General features: G+C 46.1%; 1 protein-coding gene across 1 annotated transcript in view; it reads left to right on the top strand.

Annotated features, from left to right (window-relative positions):
• Window positions 1-14,702, top strand: part of LOC134151769 (tyrosine-protein kinase ZAP-70) — a 29,931-nt gene extending 15,229 nt beyond the window's left edge. Inside the window, exons 2-13 of the mRNA XM_062596596.1 lie at window positions 3,094-3,550; window positions 4,941-5,101; window positions 5,759-5,897; window positions 7,601-7,679; window positions 8,392-8,432; window positions 9,564-9,612; window positions 10,224-10,404; window positions 11,107-11,313; window positions 11,595-11,787; window positions 13,096-13,236; window positions 14,118-14,230; window positions 14,579-14,702. Of these exons, the coding sequence (XP_062452580.1) occupies window positions 3,149-3,550; window positions 4,941-5,101; window positions 5,759-5,897; window positions 7,601-7,679; window positions 8,392-8,432; window positions 9,564-9,612; window positions 10,224-10,404; window positions 11,107-11,313; window positions 11,595-11,787; window positions 13,096-13,236; window positions 14,118-14,230; window positions 14,579-14,702 (1,830 nt within the window). The 5' untranslated portion in view covers window positions 3,094-3,148. The remainder of the gene's footprint in view (window positions 1-3,093; window positions 3,551-4,940; window positions 5,102-5,758; window positions 5,898-7,600; window positions 7,680-8,391; window positions 8,433-9,563; window positions 9,613-10,223; window positions 10,405-11,106; window positions 11,314-11,594; window positions 11,788-13,095; window positions 13,237-14,117; window positions 14,231-14,578) is intronic.
• The last annotated feature ends 2,418 nt before the right edge of the window (window positions 14,703-17,120 follow it).

Raw genomic sequence — 17,120 nt, 5'->3', positions numbered from 1 at the left:
AGGCTATTCTCATTGCTGCAGCCTAAGGGCTAGAGATTTAGCAGGTGCTGGAAAAATCAGGTCCTGCTATTTGAAATTAATGGTAGGGGAGGGCTCCTTGCACAGCTTCTTGCAGACTCTAGTTTGCTATGTTCATAACAGCAGTCCACGAGTCCAGTTCTCTCTCGTCTACATTTTACAATGAGGAAAAACAATGTTGTATGAGGTGTGTGTGAGTCTGTTGTGTTATGACTGTTCAGGTCCACCCAGAGCCAGTGCTAAGGAACAGAATTTAATTCCACAAGGTATACTTTGCAGTAAGAGCTTAGCTATGCCCTGAAGACCCTGGGCTGGAATAGCGGCAACAGAAACAGCCACAGTTGCAAAAGGACAGACTTTTTGTTTGTTTGTTTGTTTTTTGTTTTTTTTTTTAAGTGAAAGCATTAAAAGTGCTATAGATTATCATGCTGCAGTGCACAAACCTCCTCTCAGTGTTCAGGAGAAGACTTTCCTTCATGGTAGGGGACTTCAGAGATTTCTTTGAGAGCAATAAATAGGGTTCATTTGTGGCACTGAGGCTTTGCATGAGATTGGTGGCATGATCTGAACCAGCCTTCCGATCCCTGAGTTCTGTTTCTTACCTCTATGAGGGTTTCCTCACTATTCTTGGAGAAGACAACCAGTCTGTAACAAAATGACCCGTGAAGCAACTGGAAACTTTGTGGAAGCTCTCAGTGGTTGCCAGTATCTTTCTGCCATCTCATTTTCACTGACTGCATGGTTTTTCAGATGTGTTCCATTTATAGTGATGTTTTAGTCCTGGGCTTTCCAGAAGAGGGAATCAAACAGCATCCTAACACCTAAACACTGTTTCACCCAGGTAGCTAGTGGAAATCAGCAGCATATGAGGAGGCAGAAAGCCCTCCACCCTCCAGTGCCCTGCGCACTCAGCATTTCCTCTTCCTTGTCTCATGAGCTTCACTCATGAGCCTGACTCTGCACTCAAAATCAGGAGCTGAAATCCTTGCCCTTCACATCCTTCAACCACTTCCTTGGACGTGCCCCATCCAGGGACTAGGGACTGGGCTGAGGCCTGGTAGACCTGACAGTCCTCCGATCTCAGAAGCTGAACCTCAGGGATGCATCTGCCCAACGTTTGGGTTTTTTGATGCTTGATGCATAACTAAGGGAGCACTGAGGATATTGTTAGGATGCTGCCTTTGGTTCCAAGCATGACTTCAGCTACTGTCTGAGCTAGCTAGCTAGGTATTCTATTTGCTGTCTGTGTTCTAGCCTGGCAGGTCTGCCAAGAGCCCACTCTGCTTCATTTCATGAATTTGATTTAAGGGGCTTCACAGTTCAGGGTTATTTGTACTGTGCCTGAAACAGTTCACTCTAGTCCTGTACCCAAGTTGCAAACACCACTGACGGCTTCCTGTTGTGGTTTCCTGCTTTAGTAAAATGCCTCCTCCACTGAGTCTGCTTTCCCTTCCTGTTCTCATCACGAGGTCATTTTGGGGCTTAATGAAGGCAACAAATAAATAGGTAGAAAGAACATGATTACTTTAAGTCCAACTCCTCACAGGTCTTCGCTGTTGTACTTTAGGCAGAGCAGGGTATGTGCAACTGGTTTCTCCTGAGCAATTTCCTCTTAACTCGTATCCTGTATCTAGTAATACCCAGCACATATTCAGTCAACCTTTTCCTAGAGCCAGTGCGCCCAGAGGCTAACAGGCAGTAACCCTATATTTAATGCTATTTAGCAGATTAAGGCAAGATGGTTTACAACACAAAGCAGGCCTGACCCTCAGCCAAGGGACAGGTCCAGCCCATACTGAAGAGAATAGGCCAGTTCTGAAAGAGTGCAGCAAGACCAGTTGATCAGGCAGTGGCTTTTTCCACTGTGTTTAGAAATGATGGGTACATTGGGAAGAATCAGGGCAAATATCCAGAGAATTGGCCACAGATCTGGATTTCCTTTACTTGTGGCTGATGTGTTTGCAGGAAATGCAAAGGGAGACAAATATGCAGCTCTTATTGGGATCAACATCTGAATGAGACCCTCCAAACCTGGTAATGTTTCCATTAATCACCGGAAATTAGCTTCAGTTTGTGGGTGGGATTTTAAATGATTTGATACAAAACCTATAGCTTTTTGGCAGAAGGGACTCTGCAATGACTCAGTCAACAAAGTGTCATCTCTCATTGGATTCCTACTGAGAACTGGTACTGCAGCAGCAAGGTGGTAGGTTCCTTTCTGTTTTCAGACTGTTGTGAATCTAGGGACTGCACTAACATTTACACATTTCAGCTTGGCAAAAATAGTGGGATTTCACTCACTTTGCAATGACTGATGGCCAACTGAGCTCTGGCTTTCTCTGGAATATATGTGGACACAGAAATAGGAATAAGAGTATTGGCCAAACTCATAAACCAGAATCAGTTATTGTGGAAGAAAATTCATAGAATTATCAAGAGACAATTAGAGAAAGGTTCTTCCACATTCCTGTCAGCTAGTGGTTAATGTCTGCATAGGAGCAATTGGCTTTATCCTTTAACTCCTTTTGTGTTTGGTGCAATTGTGTATTTAAATGTTTTTCAGACATTTGATGTCTGTCTAACATCCTAATCTTAATCCATCTAGGATTTGGCCTTAGTAGGCTCTCATGGCAAAACTAATTATTCAGAGAAGAAAAGAATTTCCTTTTATTGTGAGCACAACTGGAGATAAAATGGTAGGAAATCAAAGCTAAAGAACTTTGGATGGATTTAAGAAGCATATTTTTAGTAGTGAAGGTAATTAACCATTGGAACAATTCACTGTGGGGTTTTGTGGATTCCTTATTGCTTTATCTTTAAATCAATATCAGGTGGCTTTCTGAATATGCTTTCTGGCTCATTTCAGGGCCTAATACAGTAATTTCTATGTGAGATTCTCTGGCCAGGAATATGCACACATCCTTTGCATCTCTCTGTGTGATATTTGAATTTACCCTACAGATAGGCAGTTGAGGGCTGAAGAACTTCTAGACAGATACTTTTGAATTTCAGAAGAGAATTTGAATCTCTCTGCAACACTATGTTTCAGGGAAAAACTTTGCTTCTCTTTCCCAGGTCCAGCACCCATAGCACGTGAGCCGACCCAAGCAGTACTAGTAAGCGTGCAGAGATGCCCGATGCTGCAGCTCACCTGCCCTTTTACTATGGCAGCATTGCAAGATCAGAAGCTGAGGAGTACCTCAAGCTGGCAGGCATGTCAGATGGCCTGTTCCTGCTGCGGCAATGCCTGCGCAATCTGGGGGGGTACGTCCTCTCCATGGTCTGCAACCTGCAATTTTATCACTACTCCATCGAGCGCCAGATGAATGGTACCTATGCAATCGCAGGGGGCAAGGCACACTGTGGTCCAGAGGAGCTCTGTGAGTTCTACTCAAAGGATGCTGATGGACTCTGCTGCACCCTCCGCAAACCTTGCAATCGCCCCAGTGGTGTGGAGCCCCAGCCTGGTGTCTTTGACAGCATGAGGGACAATATGGTGCGCGAATATGTCCGGCAGACATGGAGACTAGAGGTACTGGCCACTGCCAATGCTGATGTGGGACTGTGCAAGGAGTACTCCCTGGTGGCTTACTGCAGCTTGCCTCTCTGATCTCCTCTGTCTCTATTTTCCTCCTCTTATACTAAATCATGATCTTTTTATTAGTAGAGCAAGGTCCTTCTACCTAGGCTGCTGAGATTTAGAGGAATCTTAAACCTCTCTCTCTCTCTCTCTTTTTTTTTTTTTTTTTTTTTTAGTTTCATCTTCAGAAATAGGTCTAAACATCTTCCTAAGCCTTCAGATTCGTTTACTTAACAATTAGTGCTGTGTCCGCTCCGCAGGGCATTAGAGATCATGGCAGACTTAGCAAGGGAATTTCCTCTTGTGCCATTTGCTCCTGTGCAGCTCACTGGACAGGCACCTGTAGTCAGACCGTTGCTCTCTGCATAAGGTGTCTATGCCTCCATTATGCTGTGTTGGAAGTACAAAGAAAACAGACTCAAACTCTTGCTCAAGTTTTCCTCGCTGTTTGAAGTCAGTAGAGGTTTTGACTATGAGACTGAGGTACTAGATCAGGCTTGATATTTAAATTTAAAAATAGCTATAGAAATCTCTACTCTTGGTTGTACACTGATGTAGTGTACAAAAAATGATAAAAGAAAAACTCCGTAAATGGTCACATTGGCAGCCACATAATTTCCTTCTACTGACTGTCACTTCAGCAGTAGCTACTCAGTCATGTCCATGCTTCTTTCAGAAGGATGGCTCATGCAGGCTCCTTATGGATCCTCTCCGGGAAAGATCTCTAAGTTTGGTCTATTTTAGACCAAAGGTGCCTGACAAAATGAGATCTTCTATGGGTTGTCTCAATGAAAACAGATTTGTGAATGCTGGTAGATAATGTAAAGGACATTGCCATCTACTGGCAAATGAAAAAAATGCCACTGTTTGTTAGATGTGTGGGGCTAGTAAAGTTAATCTTGGGTATTCCATGTGATTTCCAGATTACACTGCTCTTGACAGGTTCTAGTGTATGAGGACAGAGAGCAGCCCAGAGGGCAGCAGCATCAGAATGGGGTCCTCCTTTCCCACGAATGCAAGGCTGAAAGACATCCCTCAGTCGTGACATTGATATCCCCCATATGAACATGATGATTTTTCTCTTCCCCCACTATCAAGTCAATGGTCTCCAGATGCATTAAGGGATGAGACCAATTTAGAGAAGTGAATAATTCTGGTTTTCAGCAGAATAGAATTCAAGCCACTATTGCAATAGGCATGATTAAAGTCACAGGCAGTTCAGTTATGAGATCTCCTAAGCTTCCTGTGCCATCTGTCATAAACAATGCAAAATATATAATATTGAAGCCATGCAACAACCACAGCAGAGCTACAGAAGGTCTCATTTCTAATGCTCTTCTAGGGGGATGCACTCGAGCAGGCCATTATAAGTCAGGCTCCACAGGTGGAGAAACTCATCGCCACCACTGCACATGAGAGGATGCCCTGGTATCATGGTAACATTGCTCGTGATGAAGCTGAACGGAGGCTCTACTCTGGAGCACAACCTGATGGGAAATTTCTGTGAGTATGCAAAACCTTGGGAGATGCCATGATCCCTGTGCTTGCTACCATTTCCTCAGCTCCACTACCTTCTAGTTTTGTTTCATGTGACAATTCTTAAGAAGAGGCTTAGCTGGATATTGTCAGACTGTGGTTACAGATCTTTCAAAGAGAGGGTCTGACACCGCAAACCTATTATTACCCAATGTCTGGTCTCCAAGAGGAGACCATGAGAATATTGATTCTCATATTTAGGTGTTTGTATTAAGGATCCTTCTTAACGCACAGGTTGATATGAGATACAGTGTTCAATGGAAGAAGACATTTCACACTGAAATGGGGACACTGTATGGCCAGGCAAACACAGGAGAAAGCATTTACTCTGCTAGAGTAGGGACTCTATGCATGCATCTTTGAAGAGGTGAGACCACCCTTAATTATCTCCTGAATGAGTTAGGGAAAAAAAGAATTAGCTGGAGTGGATGGGGGAGAGGAGCAAGAGTATGTAGGTGAATGGTGATCATCGTCAGTCTAGGCAGAGGAGTATCAGGAAAGTGGCAGTTCTAACAGTGAGATCCAGGAACACCGTAGGAAGTGCCCAGTGACTTGCCACTCTTCAGCCACAGTAACTTGGAGGAAAAACCTAGAATTGCTTTTAACAGTTCTCCTTCTTATCAGGCTGAGAGAAAGGAAGGAAAACGGCACTTATGCTCTCTCCCTTGTCTATGGCAAAACCGTGTATCACTATCGCATAGACCAGGACAAATCCGGCAAGTACTCCATCCCGGAGGGAACCAAGTTTGACACACTCTGGCAGGTAATGTACTGTGGGATTGTGACTCCACTGGTGTCCTAATAAGACACTTTTCCTTCAGTATAGCTGCCCATGCCTTGGGGGACAGGAAAGTGTATCTGAAGCTTTAAAGAGTTTAAGATCATACATGTACAGTTTAACTCTTTCCAGAAAACCTTATAACCCACGGATCTGGCTATCTATCAGCTCACCTCATTGCATGCATTTCTATGCAACAACATGCACTCCTAGCTATGTAGATCTAAGTCTAGGATATCATAGCTGCTCTGAAATAGCACTGGCCTTACTACTGCCTTCAGGCCTAACCTGACGCCTAGCCTTGTGTCTTTCCAAGGAAACAAGAGAATCAATGCTCTCCTTTCTTAGCTTTAATTCAGGATGCTTGAGATGGTCATATTAATTACACCTGCACCCCATCAGCAAATATCACACATGCAGCTGTAGCACAGTCCCATGTAACTTTGGACTTCTGCCTGCAGTGAGTCCTGATGAAATTGTTTATCTCAATCTGTCCTTCCTGTGCATCCCCAACACTGCTTCTGGACCTGAAAACTGTTGTCTGTGGACTGCAACTTCATTTTTCAAGTGATTGACTTCTGTGCATAGACTAGGGGAGGCCAAAAGTCTTGAGCCAACTGCCAAAGTCTTTACAAGACTGAAGATCTAAGTCCCACAAGACACATCCTATCACTCCAGAGGGTCAGGGGCTTTGGGGAAATGCTCAGAGGCAGAATATGGCTGTAATTTCCCAGCAGTCCCTCCACCCCAGTAAATGATGAGGCAGGGTTTTGCGGGAATGTGATTTGGCAACATCAACCTCAGCAACCTCAGCTGGCTCCCACAGCCAAAGGTTCAAAACCCTTGTACAAGCAGAGCCCTACAGCCAGCACACAGGGCCCAGCAGCTCCTGGAATCGCTTGTGAATCATGTGCCCCTCTGGTCGGTCCTGCTCTGTTAGAGTCTCTCCCACGGCATGCACCATGGTCATTTCTCTCTCAGAGCTGCTACAGAGAACGTGTACCAGTGCAGCCTCCTGGAGGGCGATAACTCTGTTTTGCTGAATTTTGCAAACTCACAGGACTGTTTCCACTCTGAATTGAATGAAAACAAAGACTTTGGGGCATTTTTTTTTGAAAGTGAAACAGTGCCAGGCATCTAATTTCAGATGAAATCTGAGAGCACAAGGGAGGGAAAGAGAAAGACTCTGGAGTCTGATGCCTAGGGGCTGGTGTGGTAGTCTTCAGCCAGAGTCAAGTCCCTGCTGTGCTTGAATCAGAGGGAGCTGCAGTGAAAAACTGCCCTGGATTCAAGAGCTATCCCTGGGATTCCTCCAGGAAAGTAAAAAGCTTCTCTACCAGGCTTTATTGAACACAACATGTCTTTAAAACCTTTCTGGATGTGACAACAATAAAATTGCACTGAAAATATCCTCACTAGCTCTATTACTGGGGATTTTTCTTTTGTCCTTCTTTGGTTTTTATTTAATATCCCAAATTCTTCCCAGCTTTGGCAGATATCGAGGTATGTAAACAGTTGTTCTAGGAGAGCTCTGTGTGAATAGATAGGAGAGGAGAGAAGGGAATATTTGAGGTCCTGTCTGCCATAAAGCTGAGAGAAAACATTACCATAAGCCACAAATGTTGCTTGCAAAAAAGAGATGATTTTCTTCTTTCAATAATCTCCTTTTTCTGTGATACCTTTCCCAGCTGGTGGAGTACTTAAAACTCAAACCAGATGGACTGATATTCTACCTGAAGGAAAGCTGCTCCAACCCCAATATGCCAGGTGAGCTGACATTTGTGAATGACACCTGTGGCCTTGGTTTAATGCCTGAATGGGGTCAATTTGAGCTGTAACAACACAAATTTCCTTTGCTGTATCCAATCTTCTTGCTCAAATCTGGCAGTGAAGGATCCACAATCAGCAGGAATAGTGGGGTGTCGGTTCTTCTGACAGCCTAGGCAAATCATCGCTTAATGGTGACTGCTGAAAATGGCCACTCTCAAGGCCTGGCTTAGGGTGGCCAAAAGACAGCAACAGAGCTGGTGATAAATGCTGCACAGTGATTAGGGATGTCTGGGGCCAAATACATGGCTTCTAAAAACGAATTGTTTTTCAGAGAGCAGGAACCAAAGAATCCTACTGGGTCTCTCAGGCTGAACACCTAAAACCATGTGCTGCTTTGGTTCTGGCCAAAGCGCCACAGATTTCTCTTTAGTGCCTGCCTATGGACCCCAAGGGCTCAGCTAGTCCCTGCTTTGTGACCATCAGAGAATTCAGGGCCCTCCAGTATGCCTGCACTTTGTTGAAGGCCAGTCTGGCAATAATGTCCATATCCATGCACTTTTCCACACCTTTTATAGCTAAAGTGGTAAAAAGGGGCATTTGTGTAGGTGGGACTCAGACCCCAGTATTCACACAATTTTCAAGGACTAATGCTCTGATCCTACTTGGGGCATAGGCAAACAACTAACAACGTCTCTCTCCTGATTCACAGCTTCTGCAGCACCAGTTCCACCAACCCACCCCTCCGTAAGCGTAAGTTTTGGGGAGGGTTCTTTTTATTGGTATCTCAGTGGTTTAATGTTATTACATTTCAAGCTTGCTGACCCAGCTCTGCCCTTCTTTAAAAGACGAAAACTTGACTGGAATATCTTAAGGACAGCTACAACCTTGTACCCTTTCCTGTTTGGATGGGGATGAGGAGTAGCTAGGCACAGCTGCCATCAGAGCTGAAAACAGATTCCATTCATATTGTGCTCCTTGCAACATGTAGACCTGTCCTTGGCGAGCCCTCTCCTCCCTGCCGTCCTTTCCAGGCTGAAGCTAGGAAGAGTTGGTTGGATTCTGGGAACACTCAGCCTTGCTGCTGGTTGCTGGCTGCTGGCCAGGTCTTTGTGCTCCCTCTGCGTCCCTGGCCTCTGGGCCGTTATCCATCTTTTCAGAGAGCTTTCACAATCTGTGATGGGCTCCCATGTTGTGGTGACTCTGCTGCAAGCAGCACTGAAGTTCAAAGCTGTGCTGGATAAATCTGTACCATATTGCAGTCACAGCCTTGTGACTGTCTGTTTTGGGCTCCATGACAGTGGACAGTGTGTCTGTGTTTGCTCACAGAGGCCACTCTTAACTGTGGGTGGGCAGGCAGGTCTGCCATCTGCAAGCTGAGTGGTCCTCTGGCTTTCCTTTGCTCATGATCTCAAAATGAGCTGCAGAAACTTGGACCAGGGTGACCCTAGCTGCTGCAGGAGATTTTAGGATGGGGGAAGGAGAGGAGGAACAGGGCAAATGCAGTCATATGTGCATGCCCTCAGTGCTTGGCTATATACACAGCACTCATCACTTCACTCTGCACTGTCTGTAGACCAAGTTACAGAAGGCCAGTGGTGCACTCAGAGTCCACAGCAGTGAATCCCTCCTGGGTCAGATCCTTGCTATAGAGCTGCAGTACGGGTACATGCTAGCCAGGCCTAAAAGAGAAGAATCAGCTCAATACCACCCTGATGTCTTGTGCTTACCTCAGGGTCTGCAAAGGCAATTAGAGGAAGTAACCAGCTGGGACTCTGGATGCAGAGGGTCCCAGTCTCTTTCTTCCCCCATTCCAAATTGAACAGTCATTTCCCTTGTATTGCATTGGCTGCACTAAACATTTTATCCCTGTTTCTTTTCCAGAGGCAGCTTGGGACTCTTAATGCAGATGGATACACACCAGAGCCTATAGGTGAGCATCTCTGAAAGCCTTCTAACAGTTCAGGTTAGGGGTGATCACCATCAGCCAAGCTGTAAGACAGGACACAGGGATGATGCAGAAGCCATGGGGGCTGGCTGACATATCCTTATCACCTTCTGGCCAAAAAGCTGTGCTGCAAAGCTTTTTTCCTACAAAGGCACCCAGGATGCTGAGGTTCCCCAGGATCCTGATGCAAAGGTTTCACAGGATGCTGAACCAGCTAGACTGTTTGGAGGCACTCTGCACCCAGTAAATTGAGTTCTGTTCCATTCCCAACCTTCCATCCTGCCTACAAACCCAATTAAATACACAGTGTATTCAACTACATTTCAGTGAAATCATGCTTGCGCTCAGCTCCTGCAGGGCCAGGACATGTGGAGTGAGAGTGCTCATACACTCTTTCCGTCATGAATCCCCCAGCTGAAAATAGGAGAGGCCACAGGCTGCAAAAGGAAGGGAGATGCCAAGGATGGAGGCTTGAATGCTAAAGTATGAATGAGAATTGGTCAAGAGATTAGAGAAGGTCTTCCCAATCAGTGAGGAGGAGAGGTACGGGGGGAGGGTATATCACTTAGCTATAAATAACTGTATCTTTTGGGAAGGTGCAGGAAAGTCACGTCTGCTACCAATGGATACCAGCGTTTATGAGAGCCCTTACAGTGACCCTGAGGAACTGAAGGATAAGAAACTCTTCCTGAAAAGGGACCACCTGATGATCGATGAAGTGGAACTAGGGGCAGGAAACTTTGGCTGTGTCAAGAAAGGAGTTTACAAAATGAGAAAGTGAGTGATGCCTTACAGGATGCAGAGGAAGAGGGTGTTTCAGGCTGAACTTAGAGGTGTCCCCAGCCATCCTGTTTCTAGCAAGACAGACTCTAGAGTGATAATGGGGCAGAAGCATAAAAGAGACATTGGAAAGTCAACAGCAGCTTTCCACTGACTTTCAGTGACAACCCCACGGCACTCGGGGTATTTTCTGCACTGCATGTTTTATGGCATCATACTGCCATTTCTGGAGGCATTTGCTGGACTCAGAAGAGCAAGTCCATGCTTCTGAGGTCATCTCGATCCACATCAGGCAAAGGAGAAAGACTGAGATGTGTGATATTTGGCTCTATCACTAGCTTTCTGTGAGACCACAAGGCCACTTTGTGCTTCAATTTTCCCCTCGTAAAATGGCAAGGATGATGCTGGTCTTAGTGTGTGACATGCCTTGAGAACTATAGATGGGCAAATACTAGCCTAAACCAATAAGAGTGAGGAAATAGGATTTCCTTATTTTTCTGGGTGTTCCTTCTTCTCTTTAGTCTTCTAGTAGGTCTAGGATAACTGGGAGGTGCAGGTCATTACCAACATAGACTAATGAGATTGCAGCTAAGAGATAAAACAGTATCAGAGAGAGGTGGTTTCCATTCCTGGCTGTGCGACATGGTTCAAGCTGCTCATTAATTCATCCTATGTGTGTTCCTCTTGCCCCCTGCGCAGGAAGCAGATTGATGTGGCCATCAAGGTCCTGAAGAGCAACAACGAGAAAACAGTGAAAGATGAAATGATGAAGGAAGCCCAGATCATGCACCAGCTAGACAACCCCTATATTGTCCGCATGATTGGGGTCTGTGAGGCAGAATCCCTGATGCTTGTGATGGAGATGGCTTCTGGAGGGCCACTGAATAAATTCTTGGCTTCCAAGAAGTGAGTAGTGAAAAAAACATGGCTGGCTAATTCTCTGTGCTTTTCATCATACTCTCTGCTGTCAAGGGAGCCTGACTTTGTAACTAGGGAGAGGCTGATAACAGCAAAAGGGGATTTCTTTTCATGTGAATTAATAGGGACTGTTGCTTCTGAAGCAGAGATGCCCATGTTCATTCTTTCTTACAGCGAGAAAGCTCAGAGGGGACTGTGGTGTGTAGAGTAATGACAGGTCCTTGCTGTCCAATGGTTTTATTACTGCATTGTCCTTCTGTCCTCCCCAGAGATGAGATTGCAGTCAGCAATGTGGTGGAGCTGATGCATCAAGTATCCATGGGGATGAAATACTTGGAGGAAAAAAACTTTGTCCACAGGGACCTGGCAGCCAGAAATGTCCTGCTGGTCAACCAGCATTATGCCAAAATCAGTGATTTTGGACTCTCCAAGGCTCTTGGTGCTGATGACAGCTATTACAAGGTAAGTGTAACACAGCAAAGAATCCAAGAGAGGGAGCCCTTCTGGCATAGGGTTGAGATCACCAGAGACAGAAGGCCTAGGCTGTTCCCAGGAGCCCTGATGCATGACCGCATCATATTCTGACCATCTTCACTGTTCTGACATTAAAAGTGGCTTTGCAAAACTCCAGCAGAACAAGGAGGCAAGGAGGGAGTTAAAACAGCCACAGAGGCAGTGAGGGGGGGGCGCAATGCACTGGAATGGCATCAGAGAGGAGACCAGAGAGGAGTGAGAGCAGAGAGCTGAGAAGAAAAGTCAATTCTGAATGAATCAGGGTTGATCCTTCTGGTAGTGTGCACATTAGACAGGGCTGAGCTGCCCCCAGGGGGGCACACTGGGTGCTGGAAGAGAAGTGTGGGTACCACAGGAGGGCACCCTTCACCCAGGGATGGCCAAACTGGAACTGCCTAAGACAGCGTGCTCTGGGCCCTGGGCAGGGGGTGTGTTCCTGCTGTGGGTTCTGCTGGCAGAGCTCCAGCCAGCTCTGCTCCCAGAAGAGCTCCTGTTCTCAGTGCTCAGCGGTAATGCACACAGGCCTATTTCTAATTTCAGTGGGCTGAAGCTGCAATGCCCAAGAGCTGGGAATGCCTTGAAGCAGCTGTGTAGGAGGCAGGTCAGTGCTGCAGTGGCTCTGCTGGTTGCTCCACTGGCCTTGGGCTGCACACTGAGGATAGGAGGGGTTCCAGCTAAATACAGTTGTTGACTTATGGAGGAAAGCTGCCATTTGGATCTAGTTCTGAAGCCAAGAGCCACAAAATGTGTCCCAGCATCCCATAAATGTTCACTGACAGTTGGAGAAAAGGATGTGCTTCATCTGAGACGTGCACAGAAAATAGTTTAGGGTACTTCTGTTATCCATTCCAATAGACATGCAGATCCCCTTGTCTCTGATCTCAGGGAGGATTTTATCCCCTTGCCATGTTCACTTGAAGATCCAGTTCCTTACAGTAAGATACAGGCAGTGCCCTTACCTAGTATTTCAGCTTTGAAATTATGATGTATTTAATGCCCAGTCTGGATTCAGGTCCAGATTCAAACAGTCCAGATTTGGTGTTTGAAAGCAGCTCAGGCTGGATTGAGATCCAGCCCCTGTCTGACACACAAGTTATTTCGTTATAAGGCTCTGGTTACTAGTTCTTTGTACTGATTTTTGCCTGTTATTCTCGCTCAGTACTGAGTGATAGCATTTGATTCAAGCATTTAGCAAAGTAGATCTGTTGTGTCACCATCTGTCTCAAGATGAAAACATTCTTCCCTGCTTTGCCACAGGCCAGGACAGCAGGAAAGTGGCCCTTGAAATGGTATGCCCCAGAGTGCATCCTCTATCACAAGTTCTCCAGCAAAAGTGATGTATGGAGTTATGGTGTGACCATGTGGGAGGCCTTCAGTTATGGGCAGAAACCATATAAGGTAAGGCACAACTGGACATGAGATCTAAGCAGTGCAACAGCCTTCTGCAAGCTAATCACTGTGCCCAACTTGGTGCCTGTCTCTTATGTGCTGGGAAAACACAGCCCATGGCCCCATAGTGCTAATGGGGTCACTGGCAGATGGAGCAATACAACCAGTATCTGGGCCATGAATATTAGGAAGTACATTTATTCAGAGCAAAAACAAGGTGGCCAGCAGCTAGCAATACAGACTGGGCTGGGAAGTAGCTTACTGAGTTTTTCGCCCTTCTGATACAGTTAGTGAACTCAGGCTGAATTTCTGGCATAGTCTGAGGAAAAAATATGCTTGTAGTTAGAGCAATCCACCACAGGTGGATGCCTTACTGCAGACTCCCACTCTCAGATGGGCTGATATGCATTGAAACTGCAATTTCTTGCTCCTTGAGTGGGCCTCTGACCACTATTGGACAGAGATGAAAGGAAACCTACTTACATTTTATGAAAGAAGATAGTTAAACTGCTTGGATCTTGTGGCTCTGTGTTCATTTCAGGGAGAAGAAACAGAAAAACAACAAAGACAAAAACCCCCAAACTCATTTCGGTATGAATCAAAGTAGATCTTTTATTCGATCCTTCCACTCGCTGAGCAGAAAAGTCTATCACTCAGCCACTGCTCTGCTCAGACTTGGGAGAGCTGAGATGGCCACAAGGCAAGACACTGCTGCAGGGTACCTGGGTTAAAAACACGGTATGCCTATACGGGGTGTGCTGCGCACAGCTTCAAAGCACTACCCTATGCTCTGCTCAGTGCCTGTTAGAAGGCTGGTCTAATCTGCCTCCTCTGACCCTCTTGCCACTCCAATGACCATTAAAATGTTTTCCACCTTGATCCTCCCCTAGAAAATGAAAGGCCCTGAGGTCATCAGTTTCATAGAGCAAGGCAAGCGCATGGACTGCCCCACGGACTGCCCGGCAGAGATGTATGCCCTCATGCAGCAGTGCTGGATCTACAGGTAGGATTTTCCCCAGCTCACCTCTCTGCTGAGTGGCAGGTCCATCAGGTTGCAATATAAAGTTAATGGTATCTCCTGCTCTGCTCTCATTCACCAGTCCTGATGAATGACACACATTTCTTTAATATCATTGCCCTCCTTTTGCCTGTAGCAACGAGGGAGTATGTCAGAGCCTCTCTTCCTTTGCCCCTCTCCATCCCAGGAAAAGTCTCAGCTCCTCATCTGAGCCCTGATACAACTGGGCAGCTGCTCTGTCCTAGGCTCATCTGTGCTTGGTAGCTTCTCCCATGGGTCCCAGCCACTTTTGTCCTTTCTGCTGTCTCTATTTGTTCCTTTTTCTCCTTGCAGATGGGAAGAACGTCCAGGGTTTCTTTCTGTGGAAAACACAATCCGCTCCTACTACTACAGTATTGCTACCAAGACAGAAAATGGATCAGAGACAGAGGACAAGTCAAAAGCAGCTCTTCACTGAGCTTTCTTCTCTGCTGCTCAACATGTACTCTGCTGGACTTTTTGAATGGGACATGGAAAGGCTCTTTGCAAATTTTTGCTTTCATCTCTTGTGCCAGTTTTGTTTCTCAAGCAGTACCAAAAATAAGAACTTGGGTCTGCCACAACAGACAAGAGAACTCAAACATAACTTGTGTCTCCACATATGAAAAGCCAGCAATGATTTACATCCCTGGCCTGACCCACACACAGGACAGTGCAGAACAGCATTGTCGTTCATTCTTACCCATCTCAGAAAACTCATCCCAGGACCTCAGTGCTTAATGCCTATCAGGCTTACTAAGGATGAACTGTGTTGGCTCCAGAAGACCTGGATTTCTCCAGATTCCTTAAAAAACAAATTTCCCCGAAGAAGCTACCAACTATGCATTTTGGGTGAGGTTTGCACGTGGTGGGATACAGGAGAAGGAGCCACCACATCCCCTTCCCCTCCACTCTAGGGCAGGAAGGAGCTGGTGTGTTGCTTGCTGCCTGCAGAGATGGAGAGGAATGCTGGGGAAGAGCTTCAGTATGCCACTGCTTTGTCCTTCTCCCACTCTGCCAGCTGCAGCATTTGCACCCCTGGGCACTGCATGTGTGCCTGTATAGCACAGGGCACAGTGTATGCCACCCCTGCACTGCCACTGCTCTCCAAGGTGATTATGGTTCCTGAAACAACAAAACCCTGAGGCCAGGAACCGTTCATTACTCACCTCCTGGATCCCCACTGCTCCCTCTGTGCTATTTAAATGAGTGTTTTGCTTCCAAAGCCTGAAAATCAACCACCCTATAAATAAACTATTCTATTTTTTTAATCATACATATGGCTTAGACTATTGAACTACCACAAATATTTGCCACTGCTTTAAGCCGAATAGAAATTATTGTAGTTTTCCCATCTTGAGCCGGGATTTCCCTCCTTGATGGTCTCCACACCCCTCTGGAGTCACCAATTAGGTCACCCTCGGACTGACCTCCCTCCAGAACTGGAGCTCTCCTGCAGCTAATGACATATACTGCTGCCTAGGATTGAGGAAAAGCAGCTCAGTCGAGTACACTGTGTAAACCTACCTATCGAGGCTTAATTTCCTTTCAAAGGACTTTGATTTCTAACGGGATGGCTATCAGCATGTTGCAGAAATGAGACCATTTGAGGATGCTTCATGGTGTAATAGAGCAGTTAATCCTTGGAGCCTTGCAAGGAAGCAATGAAAACAGGAAAGGAAAAAAAAAGCACCTCCCTTTTCATTTAATTCTAGCACTGTATGTAGGAAGATTGACACTTCCTGCCTGCTCACCTAACTGGCTTGACTAGTCTAGCAGGTGAGAAATGCTGTGTAACCACAGCCCCTTTTCCAGGACACTGTAGGTATACACTGAACTCTACCAGTAACCTTGCTGGTACCGTGGTGGCATCCCCCTTCAGGAGTGGACAGGTTGGTAGTGCAGCGACACAAGCAGAGAGGCAGAGTAAATGCTGTCAGTGTTCAAGAGTCATATTACAACACCCAGGGATGTTTCACTATTGATCTGGGCCATTTGATCTATGCCCCAGTTACCTCATCACTGGAGGAGGACCACAATACTGATTCCCCATTGGAACATAGTGTGCGCTCTGCAGGCTTCATCCCATCAACATGTGCAAAGGTTTTTGAGCACCTTGGATAAGCAATACAGAGAGAATAGAGGGCTTATGGTGGGTATTGTTCTTCCTGAGTTGCTCGTAACACTGCAGAACAGCCTCTCTCTTGGGACACAATGGCAGTCAGAGACACAGTAATTTCTGGTCAATAAGAGCAAAGCTGCCCTCAGAAAACCTCCCTCCACCTTCTCCCAGAAGGGACTCAGAAACTGCAGAACAGCCCCTACCCCGGGTGCAGTGGATGACCCATGGGGTTGGGGGGGGACACACAAATGTGGTCTACACTGTTGCAGAAAGTGGGTGTGAAGGTTGGGGAAGTAGAGGAAGCAAAAGATCAGAGCCCCGAGATACAGTGCAAAGGGAAACTTATCTCTCACCATCTTCTGGCATCTGAAAGCCACACAGTAGCTCACACATTTTACCTTGTCCTGGAGGTAAAAAAACAGCTGCAGACTAAACCAGGGTACAGCCCTTATCTAAAACCTTAAAGAGAGGTGGCTTTGATCTGAAGGTAACAGTTCCTGGGGGACATTCAGGTATGAGGCCTGAATTACCCTTTCAGGTACACAAACAAGTACCCTGTTTAAGCAGTTGGAGAACCTAACTCCAAAGGGAAAAATAAGTAAGCGTTCCCCTTTCCTTGCTTAGACTACAGCCTCCAATGACAACAGGTAGTTACACACTAAAGCATTTTCTCTCTCAAGCCTATTCGCCCATCCAACATGCTTGGGCACTATAGACATATTACCCCTACCAATA

This window comes from Rhea pennata, chromosome 27 (genome assembly GCF_028389875.1).
Source record: "Rhea pennata isolate bPtePen1 chromosome 27, bPtePen1.pri, whole genome shotgun sequence".
In the NCBI taxonomy this organism is placed as follows: Eukaryota; Metazoa; Chordata; class Aves; order Rheiformes; family Rheidae; genus Rhea; species Rhea pennata.
The sequence above is the reverse complement of the archived record's forward strand: the minus strand, read 5'-3'. Positions and strand labels throughout refer to the sequence as shown.